Source organism: Setaria viridis, chromosome 6, assembly GCF_005286985.2.
Source record: "Setaria viridis chromosome 6, Setaria_viridis_v4.0, whole genome shotgun sequence".
NCBI classification, from domain to species: Eukaryota; Viridiplantae; Streptophyta; class Magnoliopsida; order Poales; family Poaceae; genus Setaria; species Setaria viridis.
In genome coordinates, this window is record NC_048268.2 from 32,654,865 (window position 1) to 32,671,595 (window position 16,731).

General features: G+C 42.6%; 1 protein-coding gene across 1 annotated transcript; it reads right to left on the minus strand.

Moving 5' to 3' along the window:
* Positions 1-710: 710 nt before the first annotated feature.
* LOC117859694 (protein ENHANCED DOWNY MILDEW 2) lies at positions 711-9,781 on the minus strand. Its single transcript, XM_034742860.2, has 16 exons — positions 9,611-9,781; positions 8,132-8,270; positions 7,366-7,456; positions 7,167-7,262; positions 6,766-7,013; positions 6,575-6,673; positions 6,138-6,491; positions 5,322-5,463; positions 5,151-5,252; positions 4,658-4,750; positions 3,570-3,611; positions 2,791-2,901; positions 2,485-2,556; positions 2,278-2,396; positions 2,139-2,202; positions 711-2,049 (listed from the first exon to the last, which is right to left on the minus strand). The coding sequence occupies exons 2-16, from the start codon at positions 8,212-8,214 to the stop codon at positions 1,066-1,068; spliced, it is 2,700 nt and encodes an 899-aa protein (XP_034598751.1). The 5' UTR covers positions 8,215-8,270; positions 9,611-9,781; the 3' UTR covers positions 711-1,065.
* Between the last annotated feature and the right edge of the window lie 6,950 nt (positions 9,782-16,731).

Consider the following 16,731-nt stretch of genomic DNA (forward strand, 5'->3'; position numbering starts at 1 on the left):
GCGCCGCATCACGTGCAGCCCCCCGGCCCCGCCGCATCACACACACCCCGGGGGGGCCTTGCGGTCATTTCGTCCGCCCGGCCAACCAGCCACCGCCGATCGTCGCCGTCTCGGGTGGGTTCGCACGTGCGGGTCTTCCATGGCCGGAGCCGCCGGTCGGGCGTTCCCGGGACCGAGTCCCACGACATCGGCCCGGCTCTTCCACCGATGGCGCCCGCCCACCCAAGCCCGGCGCGCGGCAGCTTCTATTCCGACGCACGCGCCCATCCCCATGGACCATGGTGCCATCCAGCGTGCCGTTGGAGCAGCAACCACCGGTGGTCTCCGTGCCTCCGAGAGCCTGGAGGTACGTAAACGCAATGGACAACAGCACGGATTGCAGTGCAGGGGATTGCCTTGTTCGCCATGTTGAAAAGGCACCCACTGCACTCGGTCCAGTTCTGATTCAAGATGTCGCCCTCAGGTCTGCTTGTAAAACATGAAATTTCACTGGGATTTGTGCAGTCTTTCACTCTTTCCTACAAAACATTCCATATTCGCGGAGCCTGAAAGGAATCCAAGCATTCCAAAGTCCAAACAAAGCTTAAACTTGCCAAGAGCTCTGCCGTTAGGCGATGCTATTTGTCCTGCAGTATACTAACAGAAATACAGAATGTTCAGAATGCAAGTCGGAACATGGAACCAACCATGAACCATACAAGGATAGCATAGAGAGAAAGCTGTCCACAAGAACTCATTCATTTTCTCATTTCTGCTGTCTCGGGCTCACAGCAATCTTGTCCACTGTAGGATGTTTTCTCAGACACAGTTACCACTTACCAGCTTAAGCAGGGCATGAAGGCAACAGTTATAAAAAGCAACGCGCCAATGACAACATCGGAACCAACCCCTATCAACCTAAGCAATGCAGAACCTCAGCGTACTCTAAAGCCGGCCGTAGAACATAACTAGCTCAAACCTAAGATGAACTGAGGCACATTAGCAGCTATCACCTACACAACACAGTAACGATCTCACAGGCAGGTCATTCACAAGCAAAAGTGGGCTTCTTTTTTCTTCGGTAATCTAGTAATCATCGTCTTCGATCCAACCATTTGATGGCCCTTGATGGACTGCCGGATGTCCCATGCCTTGGGATAGGAACTGACGAGAGGTGTTGCAACCTTGCCGAAAGCGCAGTCCGGGGAAGGTGTTTCTTGGTGGCAGAGTTCTAGCATTATGTCTGGCTGCAGGCCGCGACTCCTCTGGCTGCTCACACGGGGAGTCAGCTTCGGGTGTCACCTCTGGAGGTGTAGTGTCTTCCGTCAGTTGATGCTGCATGCCAGCTGCAGGCCTGTCCACCGGTGGTGCATCGCTCAGCTCACCCTCCTCCAGGATTGGAGAGTCTTCCACCCTCCAATATTGAACTCCAGCTGTGTGTCCACCTGCCTGTGATGAATCTTCAAGCAAATGGTATGGACCAGCAGCTGATGTTACCTCGTCACAATCAGCAGCAGCAGCTGGTTCCTCTGGCAGTGCACTTCCAACAGCATTACAGGCTTGGGAGTTGGTGTCTCCATGCTTTGAGATTGATGAAGCTTGATCTTGTCTTTCACAATCAGTTTCTGACAGTGAAATGCTCATATCGGATCCGACACCCATTTCTAGAAGATGCGCATAGGTCGGATCACTCCTTCCTGGGGTTTCATAGTTGCAAGGCTGCCGTGATCGGCCATTGGTATCATTCCAGTAGTCCCCTAGTGAACTTGTTGGGTCATGGTATGTGTCAGACAATAGCTGCTCCAAAACAGAGGCGGGCGGGATGCCTGCACCCTCTGCATCATCCGTCTCCACATGCCCTGCGGCTGGTACAGATGGACCATCAGCTACCTCCCTCTGCCAATCACCAGAGAATGCATTTTCGCTGGGGAGGTGCCCCATTGATTTGGCGATCTCTGAGTGCCTCTTAGCCCAATCACTACGGCTCCACAGAGAAAGCGGAGGTGGTGACATGTTCCATTGTTCCATCACCTTGTTCTCAGCATCAAGAGATCCGGGCAGATAGAATGACTACATAATTTGCCAACAGAAAGTGTCAGTTAACAATATAGCAGCATTCTGAAGGTAAGATCTATCTCAAGGAGACTGTCCAGAAGTACCTTTCCCGAGAGCTGCTGCGAATCCTGCCATATTAGCTCATATGGTGGGTATTTTTTGTCCAATCTATCCAACATCAAAAATGGTATTAGAGATCAATTGCCGCAAAAAAAAATGCAGATATATAGTGAGAGAGGACACCTTTCAGTTTCCTTGGGAACAATAAGTATTATAAGCTTTGGCTTGAAAGTGAGGGCTTTGTTGATGAACTGGTTTGCAAGAGAGGCTTTAAAACCAAAGGGAGGATTTAACCCCATGATCTGTAGATTACAACGGGTGTTGAGCATAAATAGCTGAGACACTGTCTCCAATGGGATGAGAGCAATTCATGAGTTACTGTGATCATACCAATCGGCATCCTGTCGGCAATTCATCTGGTTGAACAGTCATCCAGTCTCGTCTCTCAAAACTAAAATCGTTCTAGAAAATTGAAGATAATGTTCTACATGTCAGCTGCGCTAGATCATTTTAACAGAGCAAGATTTGGAAGGAAGCAGCAAAAGCTATCAGGTTCTAATTGAGGCCTTCTCTAGTCTGTACCTTAATCAAAACTTAAACATCAACATATATGGTTGATTGACTGTTTGTTAAATATTAAAGACACGATTAAACAAACAAAAAAACGGCCAATGCAAAAAATTGCAGGTGTACTACCTTTGGTTGAATGAGATCATAATTTTTGTAGAAGCAATTTTTTCCAGAACCTTCTAACTTTTCCTTCAATAACAAGCTAAAATCGTTTGAACCACAGCAAAAGTCAACAACCTGTAAAGAATAACAATAGACGGCACTGTAAGGTTCATGACAAATGGCATTTGTTATCTATTGTGATCAGTTCTGCTGAACAGTAAATTTTGAAAGCTCGTGTAAAATGAACGCAGGGATAGAAATCAACAAGCTTCTTTCCTTGAGCATCAAAACCATTATCACAAAGATGAATTAAAGCAAGATATTCAAAGAACAGAAACATGCTATAATATCTGCAATGAAATAGAAGCATGGTGATTAACCTACATGTGGCCCATAAAGTTGTTTGCAGTTTATTGTAAACTGAACTAAGATGTAAAAATTGCAGTCTCTCTCGTAAAGTGAAGAACTGCCACCTATGACAATGTTTCTCTTAAGTACTGCTATTTTCCAACATTTTTCAGCTATATACTAGATTGCCAGAGTCATCATTCTGTACCTAGACCTAGGAGTCAAAATTCATTATGGATAGAATATATCATGTGCAATAGCCTTTTCTTCGTCAGAGAATATTCCTTCATCAAATGAACTGAGCAAAATGTATTGCATATATCATGAAAAAAGAAAATATAAAAAAAGGATCACAAGGCAGCACATAGCTTATACATTCATCAGAGCCCAATCTTATACTATAACTAAACAAGGGCCAGCCAAATTTACATGATAAAATGAGAGAAGATATTTACCGTGTCACCACTTTGAATATACCACTGTAGCTTATCAACAATCTGCACATATTTACAGGAGTTACTTTAATAGCACAAAAAGATACTGCATTCAAAAAAAGGAATTGAACTAGTGCATACATTAAAGTCAGTTCCAAAATGGTAAATAACAAGAAATTAGCCTGAAGTCTAAAAGCTATGTGTAAAAAGTACCAGTATAACACGGAATAAATCTGCCGTCAGTTGTACAGTGTTCTATATATATAACATTATAAATGGAACCACACCTAAGTTGACCTAGGAAGGTTCCTGTTCCTTGCATCAAATTCTTCCCAAAGCTACTACAGAATAGTGGTTTTAGATAAGGATTATTTGATCCTACAACCACAATAGATTTTTGTTCAATTCTCGTATTCAAGGCACAGTATCCAAATGCAACAAAATGATGTACTGAAGACAAACATTCAATGTGGATTCCAATATTCCAGTTGTGTAGAAAAGCATTGTCCTACATTAGAAGACACTATCATTTATATCAATGCTCTTAATCAATTTACAAAAACATGTTCAACTCCACTGAATTTATTACCTACTATAAATTGGAATACAGTGTACAAGTCATTTTTCACATAAGGAGTACTCCCTCCATTTCAAATTACTATTCATTTTGGCTTTTATAGATACATCACTTTTGCTATGTATGTAGACATAGTATATGTATAGGTGCATATCAAATGCTATGTACTTAGAAATGCCAAAACGAATAGTAATTTGGGACGGAGGGAGTACAAAGTTTGCAATTGGCTATAATTTAACAGTGATGTCAAAACTTATCAAAATTGAGTGATCCTAAACTCCAAACCAAACTGGCAACCATAGTACATGTACTCAGAAAAAAGAATGTTCAAATTATGTTCCAAATTCGTTTTTGGAGTATGGATGCCAATTTGTCAGTCCAACCACATGTCTACCTGTAAATGTTCATGATATAACGCTATCCCAAAGTGATAGTGTGATGCATTGCTTCCAAGAGAACAGAAAAGAAAAGATCGACAAGTACAACATAAAGATAATCATGTCTTGTTTTAAGCACTAATAGTTGCACCTACCAGCTGGAGTTTATCCAGTTTCGTGAAGTGGCGGCCATAAGATGTATAGCGCATGCCATGAAGAAACGGTGCGAGAAATATGTTCAACTTGTTCTGTGGACAATAGCTCACGTTATAATGGATATTAAACTTTAAAATTAACACAAAAAATGCCATGTTTCACCAGGCTTAACCACTCATTGCACCTTTGCATATGTCACTATACACAATAAAAAATATTCTACAACTATCTAGTGTTGTAATCAGTTTATCTCAATGTTTCAGTAATAACCCCTCAAGAAAAAACGATGCTTGATGCCTTTTACTTCTTACAGTCTTCATGGTAGTAATAAGGTAACCAAGTCAAGTAGTCTAAAAAATAAGAACTAGAACATGAGTACATTAATATATGGATGCAATCAATTGATGTGTATTTGTAAAAGAACAGTACTAAACCATAATTTGTGTAAGAAAAACAGAGCAACCAGGAGGAAATTCCATCATTTCCTTGTACCTTCCACTTTGCAAGTTGAAAAAGATCACTAGGTGTGCAGACAGATTTCGCATCTTCTATGCATGCACCATTTTCCAGCATATGCAGAGCAGCTTTAACAGCCTGCACGGAAAACACATAAGAAACAACCAAATCCACGGCAGTTTTTCGGTTCTAAGTATAGCAAAGTACCTCAACAGATCTTTCCACCTTTCCCAGTGTAATGTCATCGGCATTATGCAGATGTGGTGCATGTGTAGATGGTACCACTAGCTTTTTTTGTACATCCTCCATTGTAATAGCAGCTGAAGTTTTTTGTGCAAACTCATATATTCTAGAGAGAAGGGCGGTGTCAGTGGATGCAGATCATGGAAAGAAAAGGGGTACAGCAGTATTAACAAAATCACAACTCGAACAAATACTGGAACCACATAATGCCACGGTTGCATTCACACAAAATATTTGATATGATAATTGGCACAGAAATAATCATAAACAGAATAAACATGATGGTTATGATCTGAGAGCTTTAAGCATAGCTTTTCACTCATTAAAGCTTCTTAAGCTTGTAATAAATGACAGTTCCGCTTGTGTAACATGACAGTAGCACAGAGCAAATCTTAGGTTTTTTTTTAATAACACTGAAACAAATATACACAAATTCCGAAGTATCTTAAAGCAAAAGAAACTGAGCACCCACTGTGCTAACAAACATAACTCATTGACTTCTCATAACCTCCAAAACATGCAAACACTGAATTAACAGAGTTATCAACAAAAGTATATACATAAGTTTTCAAAAAGAAAAGTATATACATAGTTGTTCTTGGAGTTTCTTTATACAGTGATTCCAGTAATTTTGTGTGTGGAAAGTTGACACCATCAAAACTTTATTTCGTAACTGAAGAAATGCATCTGAACAAGAAAGTTATCCGTTCAAGAGAATAAAAAGATCTGAGTGATAGAGAAAACGAAAACAAACAGCAGTAAACAGAGGGATAGCCTTACCTCATATCAGTGTATCTGTCAATCTCAGGGAATGAGCTAAATGGGAGCTTTGACATAACTACTGGTTTTTCCATAACTACAGATTTTTCTCCAGACACGGGCACTTTCCTCCTTTTATTCATAAAATTGCTGAATGAAGAACGTTTCACCATACCAGAACATCTTTTAACACCAGGCAACGGAGCAGAAGGAAGCTCATCAATACGCCGTATCTTCACTATCTTTTTGTTCATTCCATTTACATAACTGAGGGGTTTCTTGATAGCAGCAGGTTTCTTGATAGCAGCAGGATCCTCAGGAAACTTGATATGATTTCTTGCAGGGGTTCTATGTTTTGGATCAATATCATGCTTCCTGGACAAATAAAGTCTAGTCAGAAACTCATTGGTTAATAATCAAATTAGCAGAGCTAATTAACTGCAGAAAACAAATCATACAGGCAATATATCAAGATACGATTGTTGGGAAGAAGATCTTCCCATGCCCTTTGGAAAACACATTGACCACTCTCAGTGATGTCCTCTAAGGCAATGTTCCTGTGGATAGGTCAATATATATTGAGATGACTGTAGATGGAATGCAAACTTCTATGGGAAAATATGAAGAATGAAAAATAAGTGTTTAATGCCTTGGCAAACATCTTCTATGATATGCCTTCGGGCACCGCCGACAAACAGCAAACTGCAGTTCCTTGACCTCTTTGTTTTCACCGTACTTGCAGATGTCACATTTGTGGAGCGGACAGGCAAATTTTGCCCCACTGGCTATCTTTGATGTATACTCAGTTGTTTTGGCTTCATTTTCAGGGAAGAGTAACTGGGCAACACATTTAGCATGATAGAAGTAACCACAAGTTGCAGAAGCACATGGAAACACCTAAAAGAAATAAGGATGTTAAACAAAAAGCCTTGAGAAGCATTTGATGGTACAACAGAAAGAAGCACTAGTAATAATACCATATTTTATAATTATACTTTTAAAGTTATCAGCCAATTAGTCTATGAATGATTTTTCACGAAAGGGATTAACCTCGGGAGGATCAGTTTTAGCTGAACCCAAACACCCACAAGCAAAACATTGATATCTTTCGTACTCACAATTCTTGCATATAAAAACTTTCATCGCCTGTAAATACGCATAATTCATCAAAGGATGCCCACAGCAGATTAGACGATATATTAAGTCAATAAAATTAACTTGTTCAATGTGAAAGGATCATGATAGGTACATTGAACTGCTGCCTGCTGTAGCCTAAGGTTGCACAACCGTCGCCTGAATCTTTAGTTGCATGAAACGACCTCAGACACCTGCCTTCACAGCTGCAGGAAATCGTAGAAAAAGCCCACTTCATGAATCAGAAACAGTGAATGAACATTACAAGAGGGTGTTATCTAACATGAAAATATAATCATTGATGTTACATGCCATTACAAGTAGAATTTGGTGTGTGTTCTCTTCAAAAATTACAGCAGACAACTACAAACAGGATATTAATGTTGGACATAAAGGTGAAAAGTGAATCTATTGAGATCATATACAAACAATAAACTCATATTAGGTAACAAAAAGAATGTAAACGAGTTTCAAACATAACCAAGAATTGTTCAGTGAATCATCAATTTCGTTACCTCACATGTCAAATAACTTTAAATGAGGCTGCAAAAAGGTCCAAATCAGCTACACTAAAGAGCTGGAAATTTCAGGCCAATGTATCTTATTCTTGTCAAACTGCAATAGTATAGAAGTGCAGGCGTGCAGCTGTAAAACAGAACTACAAAGCTAGATACCACTACATTCCCTTTTAAATCAATTTTACACCCACAGTCTATTTTTTACCATAATAACTAATGTGTGTATAAAATGTAATAACAATAGTTCTACCATTGATTAAATCAGTCATGGATTGGAGCGTTCTGAGTGTTTTTCATATCCACATATGTTGGATGCGAAGTTCGGTTCAAAGTAGATAAAAAAGAGGAAGAGTGGACACGCACCTTGCAATTTCACCTCCATTATCACATAGGGCACAAACTAAATCAACATTGGAATAAGTCTCTTCATCAGCATGCCCAGCCATATCCCTGTAGTCAACAACTCAAAATTCTTGTATGTCTTTTTTAATCTTTATGAAACCTGTTAAGGCACCAAAATAGTACACATTCAGCATCATTTTGAACTAAGCAAGTGCTCCTTTCACAACTCAGGTTCATGAACACAGGACAATATGCATATAGATTTATGACACTTATTCCTTGTTAAGTCAGCACGAGACAACAAAAGGGTTACATAAGCCCTCAGCGAAATCACTTAAATTGAAACACCAAAAGCACGAACTGCAACTAACAAGCAAAAAATCATAGGAACATTCCAACACCCTGCAGCTCCGGAAGTCAAAATGCTGACAACATAAAAGGCATAACAACTTGGGCTCAGTTTTGCATAAACTCTTTACAGCAAAATTCAATTGAGACATTGGCATTATCAGGCCACCAAACAACCCAGTTCTGCTCAAGGGGAGTGAATAAACTCTAGGAAATTTACGACATCATAAAGCCTTCAGACTGATGGGATCTCCCAGTATCCAACTCGAAGCATAAATGCAGCCACGGGTACATGGCCGTTAATACTACCCACGACCTAACGAACGATCATTAACTCAGAAATTTTCGGAAAGAAAAAATAAAGCGACGAACCCCACGCCCCTAGGAAACCAAACACCGCTACTGTTCGAAGCAACTCAGGAGAGAACCAGTGAGAATCACAGCGAGGAGACACCGGCAAGGCGGGGGAAAGCCGCCGGTGAGCTGCAGCTCAACCAGGGAAAGGCACCACCACGGAACCACCGCGCCCCGCCGCCGCTGCTCCAAGTCCGCAGGCGGAGGCGCCGGTGAAGTCGGAGCCGTCGACAGGAGCCGGGTACCGCGGCAATCGATCGAGCTCCCTAGCACCCGGGCACCCTCAACCACACAAAACAGGCAAAATTCACAGTGCACGCAGAAATTTTTTTGAAGCAAAACAACTAGAAATCGCTTGGGCCACACGCACGGTACTAGTAGTTCCTACGAACCGACCAAATCAAAACTCCAGATCAAACAGACCAAAAACTTTCCACCCAAGGCGTGCGCCAAAACCCCACCAAACCGCCAGAAAACGCACCAAAAGAGCCGCAAAACGCAGGCATTCCCCACCGATTCCTCCCCGGAAGCACCTCAACCCCACTGGAACAAACCGATCGCCCAACACCCAAACTTTGCAACGAAACAAAAATCCGGAAAAAAAATAGCCACAAAAATCATTTCGCCCCCCAAAAGCCCCCGCACCCGCGAGAACCGTCGCAGATTAAGCAAGCATTGCCCGCCGATTCCACCCTCGCGACCCGGCCGCGAACCAGGCGATCGCCCTCGGGCCGCGCGGCGCGAAATCCGCACGGAGCACGCAGAACCGGGCGCGGCGGGTTCGTCGAGGGCGCGTACCTCCGCGGAGCCGCGCGATTCGAGCAGCCGCACGCCTAGCCTCGCGGCGGGGGACCCACGCCGGAGCTGTGATTCCTCGGGAGGCAAAAACCCCAACTCCGCCCAAAAACCCCAACTCCGCAGCCGCAGCCACACACCAACACCGCCCTCTGAGCAGCGGAAGCGTATGAATATGAGCAAAGCCGACGTGGGCAGCGCAGGAGGAGGGTCACGAACGATTTATGCTCTCCCCCCTCCCCCTCCCACCACCTTGTCGAAACCTCACTCGCTGTGCCACCCCCCACCTCACTGATATGCGGGCCCGACTTCCTCGGGGCCCAAACGCAGTGAACCGCCGCGGGCTGACGCCGGGTGCGCATGCGGAGTGAGCTTCTTGGGGAACCCACCTGTCATGCGACGTGGGGTGGTTGGGTGCATGAACCCGCTGGTGCGCCTGGTGCTGCTGCCTGCTGCGCGCTCCTCCCGAGCAGCCCGCCTCCGGCCTCCTCCGCGGCCGCCCCCTGGCCCTGCCGCGGCGCGGCGCGTGATCCGTAGAGCGGCGGCGTCCATTTGGGCCGGCGGACTCGCCGGAGTTGATTGGTGGCCGTCTGATACGAGATCTTTCGTCGCGAATCCGGTGCCTGGCTCCTGACGCAACGTCGGTTTGGGATGGGAGTGGGACCCTCTCTCCTGCGTGCGAGCTGCGAGGGGCAGGCAGGCAGGCCGGCGGGCGGGCGGCCGGCCGTGCATATCCGATCGCACGGCGCAGGTTGGTGGGGAGGCACGTGAAATTACCGCGGCGATTTCACCGTGTTGCTTTTGCCGGTGCAAGGGGTGGCCAGGGGCAGCTTTGCTGCAGGCTTTTTTTGATCTTCCAGGATTCCTTCCGTTTTGGAGAAAGGGACGAAGGCGCGAGACGAGGCCAAACGGCAGCGAAAGCTCGGGTTCCATGTGGCCGTGGTTCGTGCGCCGCTGCAAGCCGGCAACGAGCCGATGCCGGTCGGACAGTGGCCAGGGGCGCTAGCTGCCCGCACGGCTCCGTTCAACGAGCATTTTCTTCCTTCCTGTCAACCAAAGAGGGCCAGGAAATCTAAAAGGAGTAACGAAGGGAAGGCAACACACTTTCTAAAAGGAATTTCGTATGAGGCAAGTCTACCTCTCTACCCTTTCTCAGGTTAATTTTCTCTACCTAAACTTCTATTTTGATGCGCAGGCCCAACGCTCCACCCTAGTTGGGACTTTGGTATTCCAGCATCCGCATCCGTCTTTCAATGTCAAGGTCACTCTGAACGGTGATTTTTGCGGAAGCTTACCTAGTGCCTGTTCTCCCATGGAGATTGGCTCGGAGGAGATGAGAGGTGGGAGAGGGAGAGGGAAAGAGAAGGGAGGAAAAAAAAGTGTAACGGTGCGGCTCGCTAGTCTATTTGCGTTTCCCCGAACGATCTACCACCCACCACGCCACGCTTCCTTAATGTGAATCCATTGGTTGAATCCCGATCTTTCGATGAGAGGGGAGGGAAAACTCGATTGGTGGATGAAGACGACGTTCACGGCTCGACTACAGCCTTCCAAGGACGCTGCATCTTAGCAACCGATATACCACGTTCAATGGTTGTCGCAATCTTGTGGAGCGCGACACCCCAATTACTAGGGCACTTGTCCTGCAAGCAATCGAAAAACTAGCAAGAACAAGTAGGATAAGTACTGAATTACTAGATGTAAATGAAGGTTTCAAACTCAATCTCCAATATGGTGGGGTTCCAAAGACAAGAAGACGTGCGGCTAATTCAGCACGCGCGCTTACAAGTAAGTAGCAAAAGCTAAACTTCATCTAAACAAAACCCGAGTGTTCCTGGTGGCGGCTAAGGGGTATAAGAATGTGGGAGGACGACCACAAGGGTGTTGGGGTCGTGCTCCAACCCTAGGACGTGTCCCTAATGAACCCAACTTGATACACGGCCCATTAGGTCAAAATAAGGCGACGCAGCACCTTGGACAGAAAAATCTCTTGGTAGTAATTTGATCGTTGCGACCGCCTCGGAACTGATATGGACATGAGTTTGGATCTATATGAAAACAGACTTCATAAGGATTTCATGAAGTACTTGAACGTCCCAATCCGAGTCCGTATGCAATCGTGGTGAGCGTCACAAGTTGGTGTTGTTCTGTAGTCCGAATCCAGCCTGCGCGAATTCTTTTCCCATTCGGTCTTCTCCCTGATTCCTGATGGTTGAGTTGATGAGCACGAGCGCGAGTAATGGGACCAGAAATTATACTTGTGTCGGCATGGATGTATTGTTGGTGTTGATGTCCTCGTCACCTATTCCTACCTCCTCACTCCATGCATATTGTTGCTGCGAAGATTAGACAAGAAAGAATGCATAGGGCGCATAGAGGAGGGATGAGATATGGAACACATCATCTTACATGTGGAGCTAACTATAATGAGGTGACATGTAAGAACTAGAGGTTGGTTCATTCTTTCCATTGGAAACGCATTAAGAGATCAGCAAAGAAACCAAATACATGCACATAGTGAGTTAGTGACTACCAACAATAACGCGGAGCCTAACTCGGTTCGTTAGATTGCTCTCTTGCTTGTTTGTTCAACAATAAGTGCTTTTTTCTCTCTATTTCTCAACATGCTTGCTAAACGGATTTCTTCTTAGGCAGGTCAAACCCTTTCCCAATTTCTTTAGCACAACTTCTATTTTGAGGTGCTCACTGGATCCGTCGCGTAGCCCAAACCAGCAAAGTTAGGTTGCTTTTGGACATGGTCGGCGAGGAACGAAAAGAAGTGGGGACAAAAAAGAAAGCCCAAATATGCATCGGGTATTCTGATCCGATGGCCAACAAGTACCAACATCCCATCCCAGCGTAGGAGCCTCTCCTCGACTTCGATTGACTCTACCTCTGTTAGCCCCAGGACTGCACAACTTTGCCAAGGCGATCATGAGGCAATGCAAAGCAGGACACCATTTCAAGATGATCGAAGACTCGAAGTTGCATGGGAATGGGATGATGCTTTTTACACGAGTAGTTGAGGGCTGGGGCCCGGGGAGGCTGCTGGGACCTCTCCCTTCGCGACGAAGGCACGTGAAACTGGATTACCGCGGCGAATTTTACTGTTTGCTTATATTTTCAAAAGAAAAAAAATATTGTTTGTTTTTCCCATGCTAGGAGCGCAGCTTTGCCGCAGCCTTTTCCATTGCCAGGATTCCTTCCGTTTCGGAGAGAGACGATAGGCGAGGCTAGTCTGCAGTCCGCAGGAAAAAGCTCCTCTTGTTTCTCCGGTGGTTCCTTCAATGAGGCAAGGCAATCCCCATCCCTATTCCCTAAGGCAACTTGGCACGGGCGCGCATGGCGCAGCTTCCACGGGGCACGGGCGGTCGGGCGCTGTGCGCGGCGGCGCACGGCTTCGGCACACCCCGCCGGGGCCCGGGGGCCCGCCCGGGTCTTGTCCAACGGGCGCTCGCGCTTTCTTCTTGCTGCCAAGCAAAAGGGCAATACGCTTTCTATTCCAAGGCGCTTCGCTGGCCACTTGTTTTAGGAGAACAAGTACATTAGAAGGGTAGTTTGCTTTTGGGCATGGCGGACAAGGAATGAACAGGAAGTAGGGGAAAACAAACCGGGAATGCACGCGCGATCGCTGCCGACAAGCTGCGCCGCCCCGTGTGCCGCACGAGTGTACAACTTTAGCCATGGCCCATGGTGATCGAGCAATGCCACGAAGATGGCAGTGCCAACTGGCCGGACTGGTCATGTAATTGTAAAGCCGCGAGGTTATTTACGGATTATGACAATGGATGATGCATTCTTCGGGGCGAAAGGTTGGAGAACGGATGAGCATGGTGACACGAAAAGGTAGCATGGGGATGCAGCAGTGCACACACAGAATAGCTTGGAGTACTCAATAGCCTGGCAATTTTGCACAGTGGCAGCGCAAAGGCCTCTCGTGTAGGAGTGTAGCCAAAGCCAAAGCATGGTGGAATCGTGAACGCGTGATTCAAGCTAACATGGGGGATTGATTACCGCTGCTTTTTTTTTCTAGCAGGACTTCAAGTAAATTTACCAATGAGTCGCGAAATGCTATGGTTCTTCCTTATGATTTCTGAAGTTATTCAGAAGTAATTCGTCGAGATTGTGCACCTTTTCTTATTTATCCAAAAAATACTAAAAAATATTCTAAAGTGCAGCCGGATAGATCCAATTTATTTTTGAAATAGACAACTCGCACACACTCCCTTTCCAAAAAAAATCAATACACCAACCACTACAGTTAGATTTATTAGATTTGTTGCTAAAATATCGGTATTAAGCCCAAAACTCCCAGCGAATGGCCTGTGAGCTAAAAAAATGAAAGGACTCAGGAGTGAGTTCGTCCCAAGGGTGGGGGACGAGGGCTCTACGTGTCTAAGCAGAAGATGGTTGAGTTCGTCCCAAGGGTGGGGGACGAGGGCTCTACGTGTCTAAGCAGAAGATGGTCAAGCCATTGAACCATAAAGCTCAGTAAGGTCCAGCTTTATAGTTCTGTTCCGTTACGTTACAGGATATAACAGGGCTACGTCCCTTTGATTTATTTTCAGTGCCGCGTCCCTTTGATTTATTTCCAGTGTGCTATTATATTTGAGCGCCACCTTCGACTTTTTTTTACTTTATTAGGGCATTTTTTCCCGAGTGACACTAGTTCTTAACTGACTGCTACTTTTTTTTGACTTTTTTGCTGGACACGTGGTTTAAAGTGGGATACTAACATGTGGGCACTTGCAACTTAAAGTTTGAAGTTTAATATACTAATATATAATTTTTAAATGTGATCAGCAAGATATGCCCAACAAAAAAACACAAGTGAGAAGGAATTTGTTATTATAGAAATTTGAGGAAAAAAACACAAATCAGTAATAATTAAGTAAACTACAGGTCTATTTGATCCTCAACTAAACAACATCAACCACCTTAAAATAAATCATCTTCTCGTGAAGACTTGGAGTACCTGTTAATAATAAACATAGAATTGTAGTAAGTTTTAGAAATGCTGGGATGTGGAAAAGGAAGTGTTAAAAGTGTTGAATATTATAATGACTTTGACAAGATAATTATTGAATAGTAAGAGGTTAAATTTCTAAAACTAATGAACCTAATGGTGAAAAATTGTTGACAATAGGTTGAATTTAGAACAGTAGAACCTATTTCTGTAAAATTGTTGGACCTTCATATGTAGCGGTAACTAAAAAATGTTGGAAACTAGAAATGTTGTAAACATTCATCAAAAAATTGAACATATAGTAAGTTTTAGAAAATGTTGGGATGTGGAAAAGAAACTGTTAGAAATGTTGAATATCATAATGACTTCAGTAAAAGGCTAAATTTCTAAAATTGATAAAACTAATGGTGAAAAATTGCTGAACAATATGATGTTGAATTCAGAACAGTTGTACCTATTTTTGTGAAATTATTGGACCTTCATATGTAATGGTAACTAAAAGATGTTGGAAACTAGAAATGTTGGTTCCAGAACACGTATCTTGGAAATGAAGTTCCAGAACTAAAAAATATTAATTCTCCAAACAAACTCCAGAACTATATGATCCATAGGATTATAGTCAAATGAGAAACAATAATCATCATAAATTGATCAACATCTCATGAAGTATTACTCCATCTGCTAATTATAGATATAGGATTAGTCAGTTTTAATTGAATTATAAATGTTGCATCGCAATACTAAAAATATTGAAACTGATAATATAAAATGTTAAGTTTCACTAATAAAGTTGCTGGACAAACAAATGAAAATATTGAAATTTGACTATATAATGTTAGGTTCAAGGAGTAAAAATGTTCAACAAAACTACTAGTAATGTTAAATCTCAAATATAAAATGTTGCATTGAAATACTAGATATGTTGAACCATTCCATCATAAATAATGAGACTTTAAATATTAAATGTTGAATTCTATTCGTAGAGATGTTAAGCCTATTCATTGGAAATGTTGAAAGTTCAAACTCAGTATAAAATGTAGGTCCATTGGAAATGAAAGAAGCTGAGAATATAAAGAAATATATGATAATTAAAAAAGTTAAGATCAACAAAATGTTGGTGAGAAAAATAGTTTAGAAAAAATTTGGGTCATTTATGGAAATGTTAGGAAACCTAAACAAATTTAGGGATTCATCATAACTTTAAGAAGGAGTTGAAGACTGTCAAAAAATATTGAGAAATATTAAATAGATGTTGAGCTCCATTAGTAAAGATATTGAACCAAACCATCAAAAATGTTGAAACTAAAATATAAAATGTTGTGTTGCAATATTAAAAATGTTGAACCCACAAAAAATATTGAAACTGAAAATTTAAAATGTTGAGGTTCACTAATAAAGATGTTGGATAAAAAATGTTGAAATCGAATATGTAATATTGGGTTCACGGAGTATAAATGTTGAAACAAACCACTGGTAATGTTGAATATTAAATATAAAATATTGGGTTAAAACACTATAAATGTTGAACCATTTTATTGAAAATAATGAGACCGTAAACATAAAAATGTTGCATTATATTTGTACACCTGTTGAGCTTATTCATTGAAAATGATAAAACTGAATATAAAATATTAGTCCACTAGAGATGTCAAAACTAAAAATATAGAGAAATTTATGTTGGTTAAACAAGTTAAGATCAATAAAATTTTGGTGAGAAAAAAGTTTAGAAAAAAAATGTTGGATCATATACGGAAATGTTAGGAAACCTAAATAAATTTAGAGATTCATTATAACTTTAAGAAAGAGTTGAAGACTGTAAAAAAATGTTGAGAAATATTAAATATTGAAGATTGTAAAAAAATGTTGACAAATATTAAATAGATGGTGAGCTCCATTAGTAAAGATGTTGAACCAAAATGTTGAAATCGAATATGTAATGTTTGGTTCAAGAAGTATAAATATTGAAATAAACCGCTGGTAACGTTGAATCTTAAATATAAACTAGTAACACCAATGCATCATGTATTGTGAATAAACTAGTAACACCAATGCATTGTGCATAAATTACTCTGAAGTTTGAACGCAGGACGTCCATCTCACTGATATTATGAGCTACTCCAAAAGTGAACATGTGGCGGAACTGCCCAACTTAAACTGG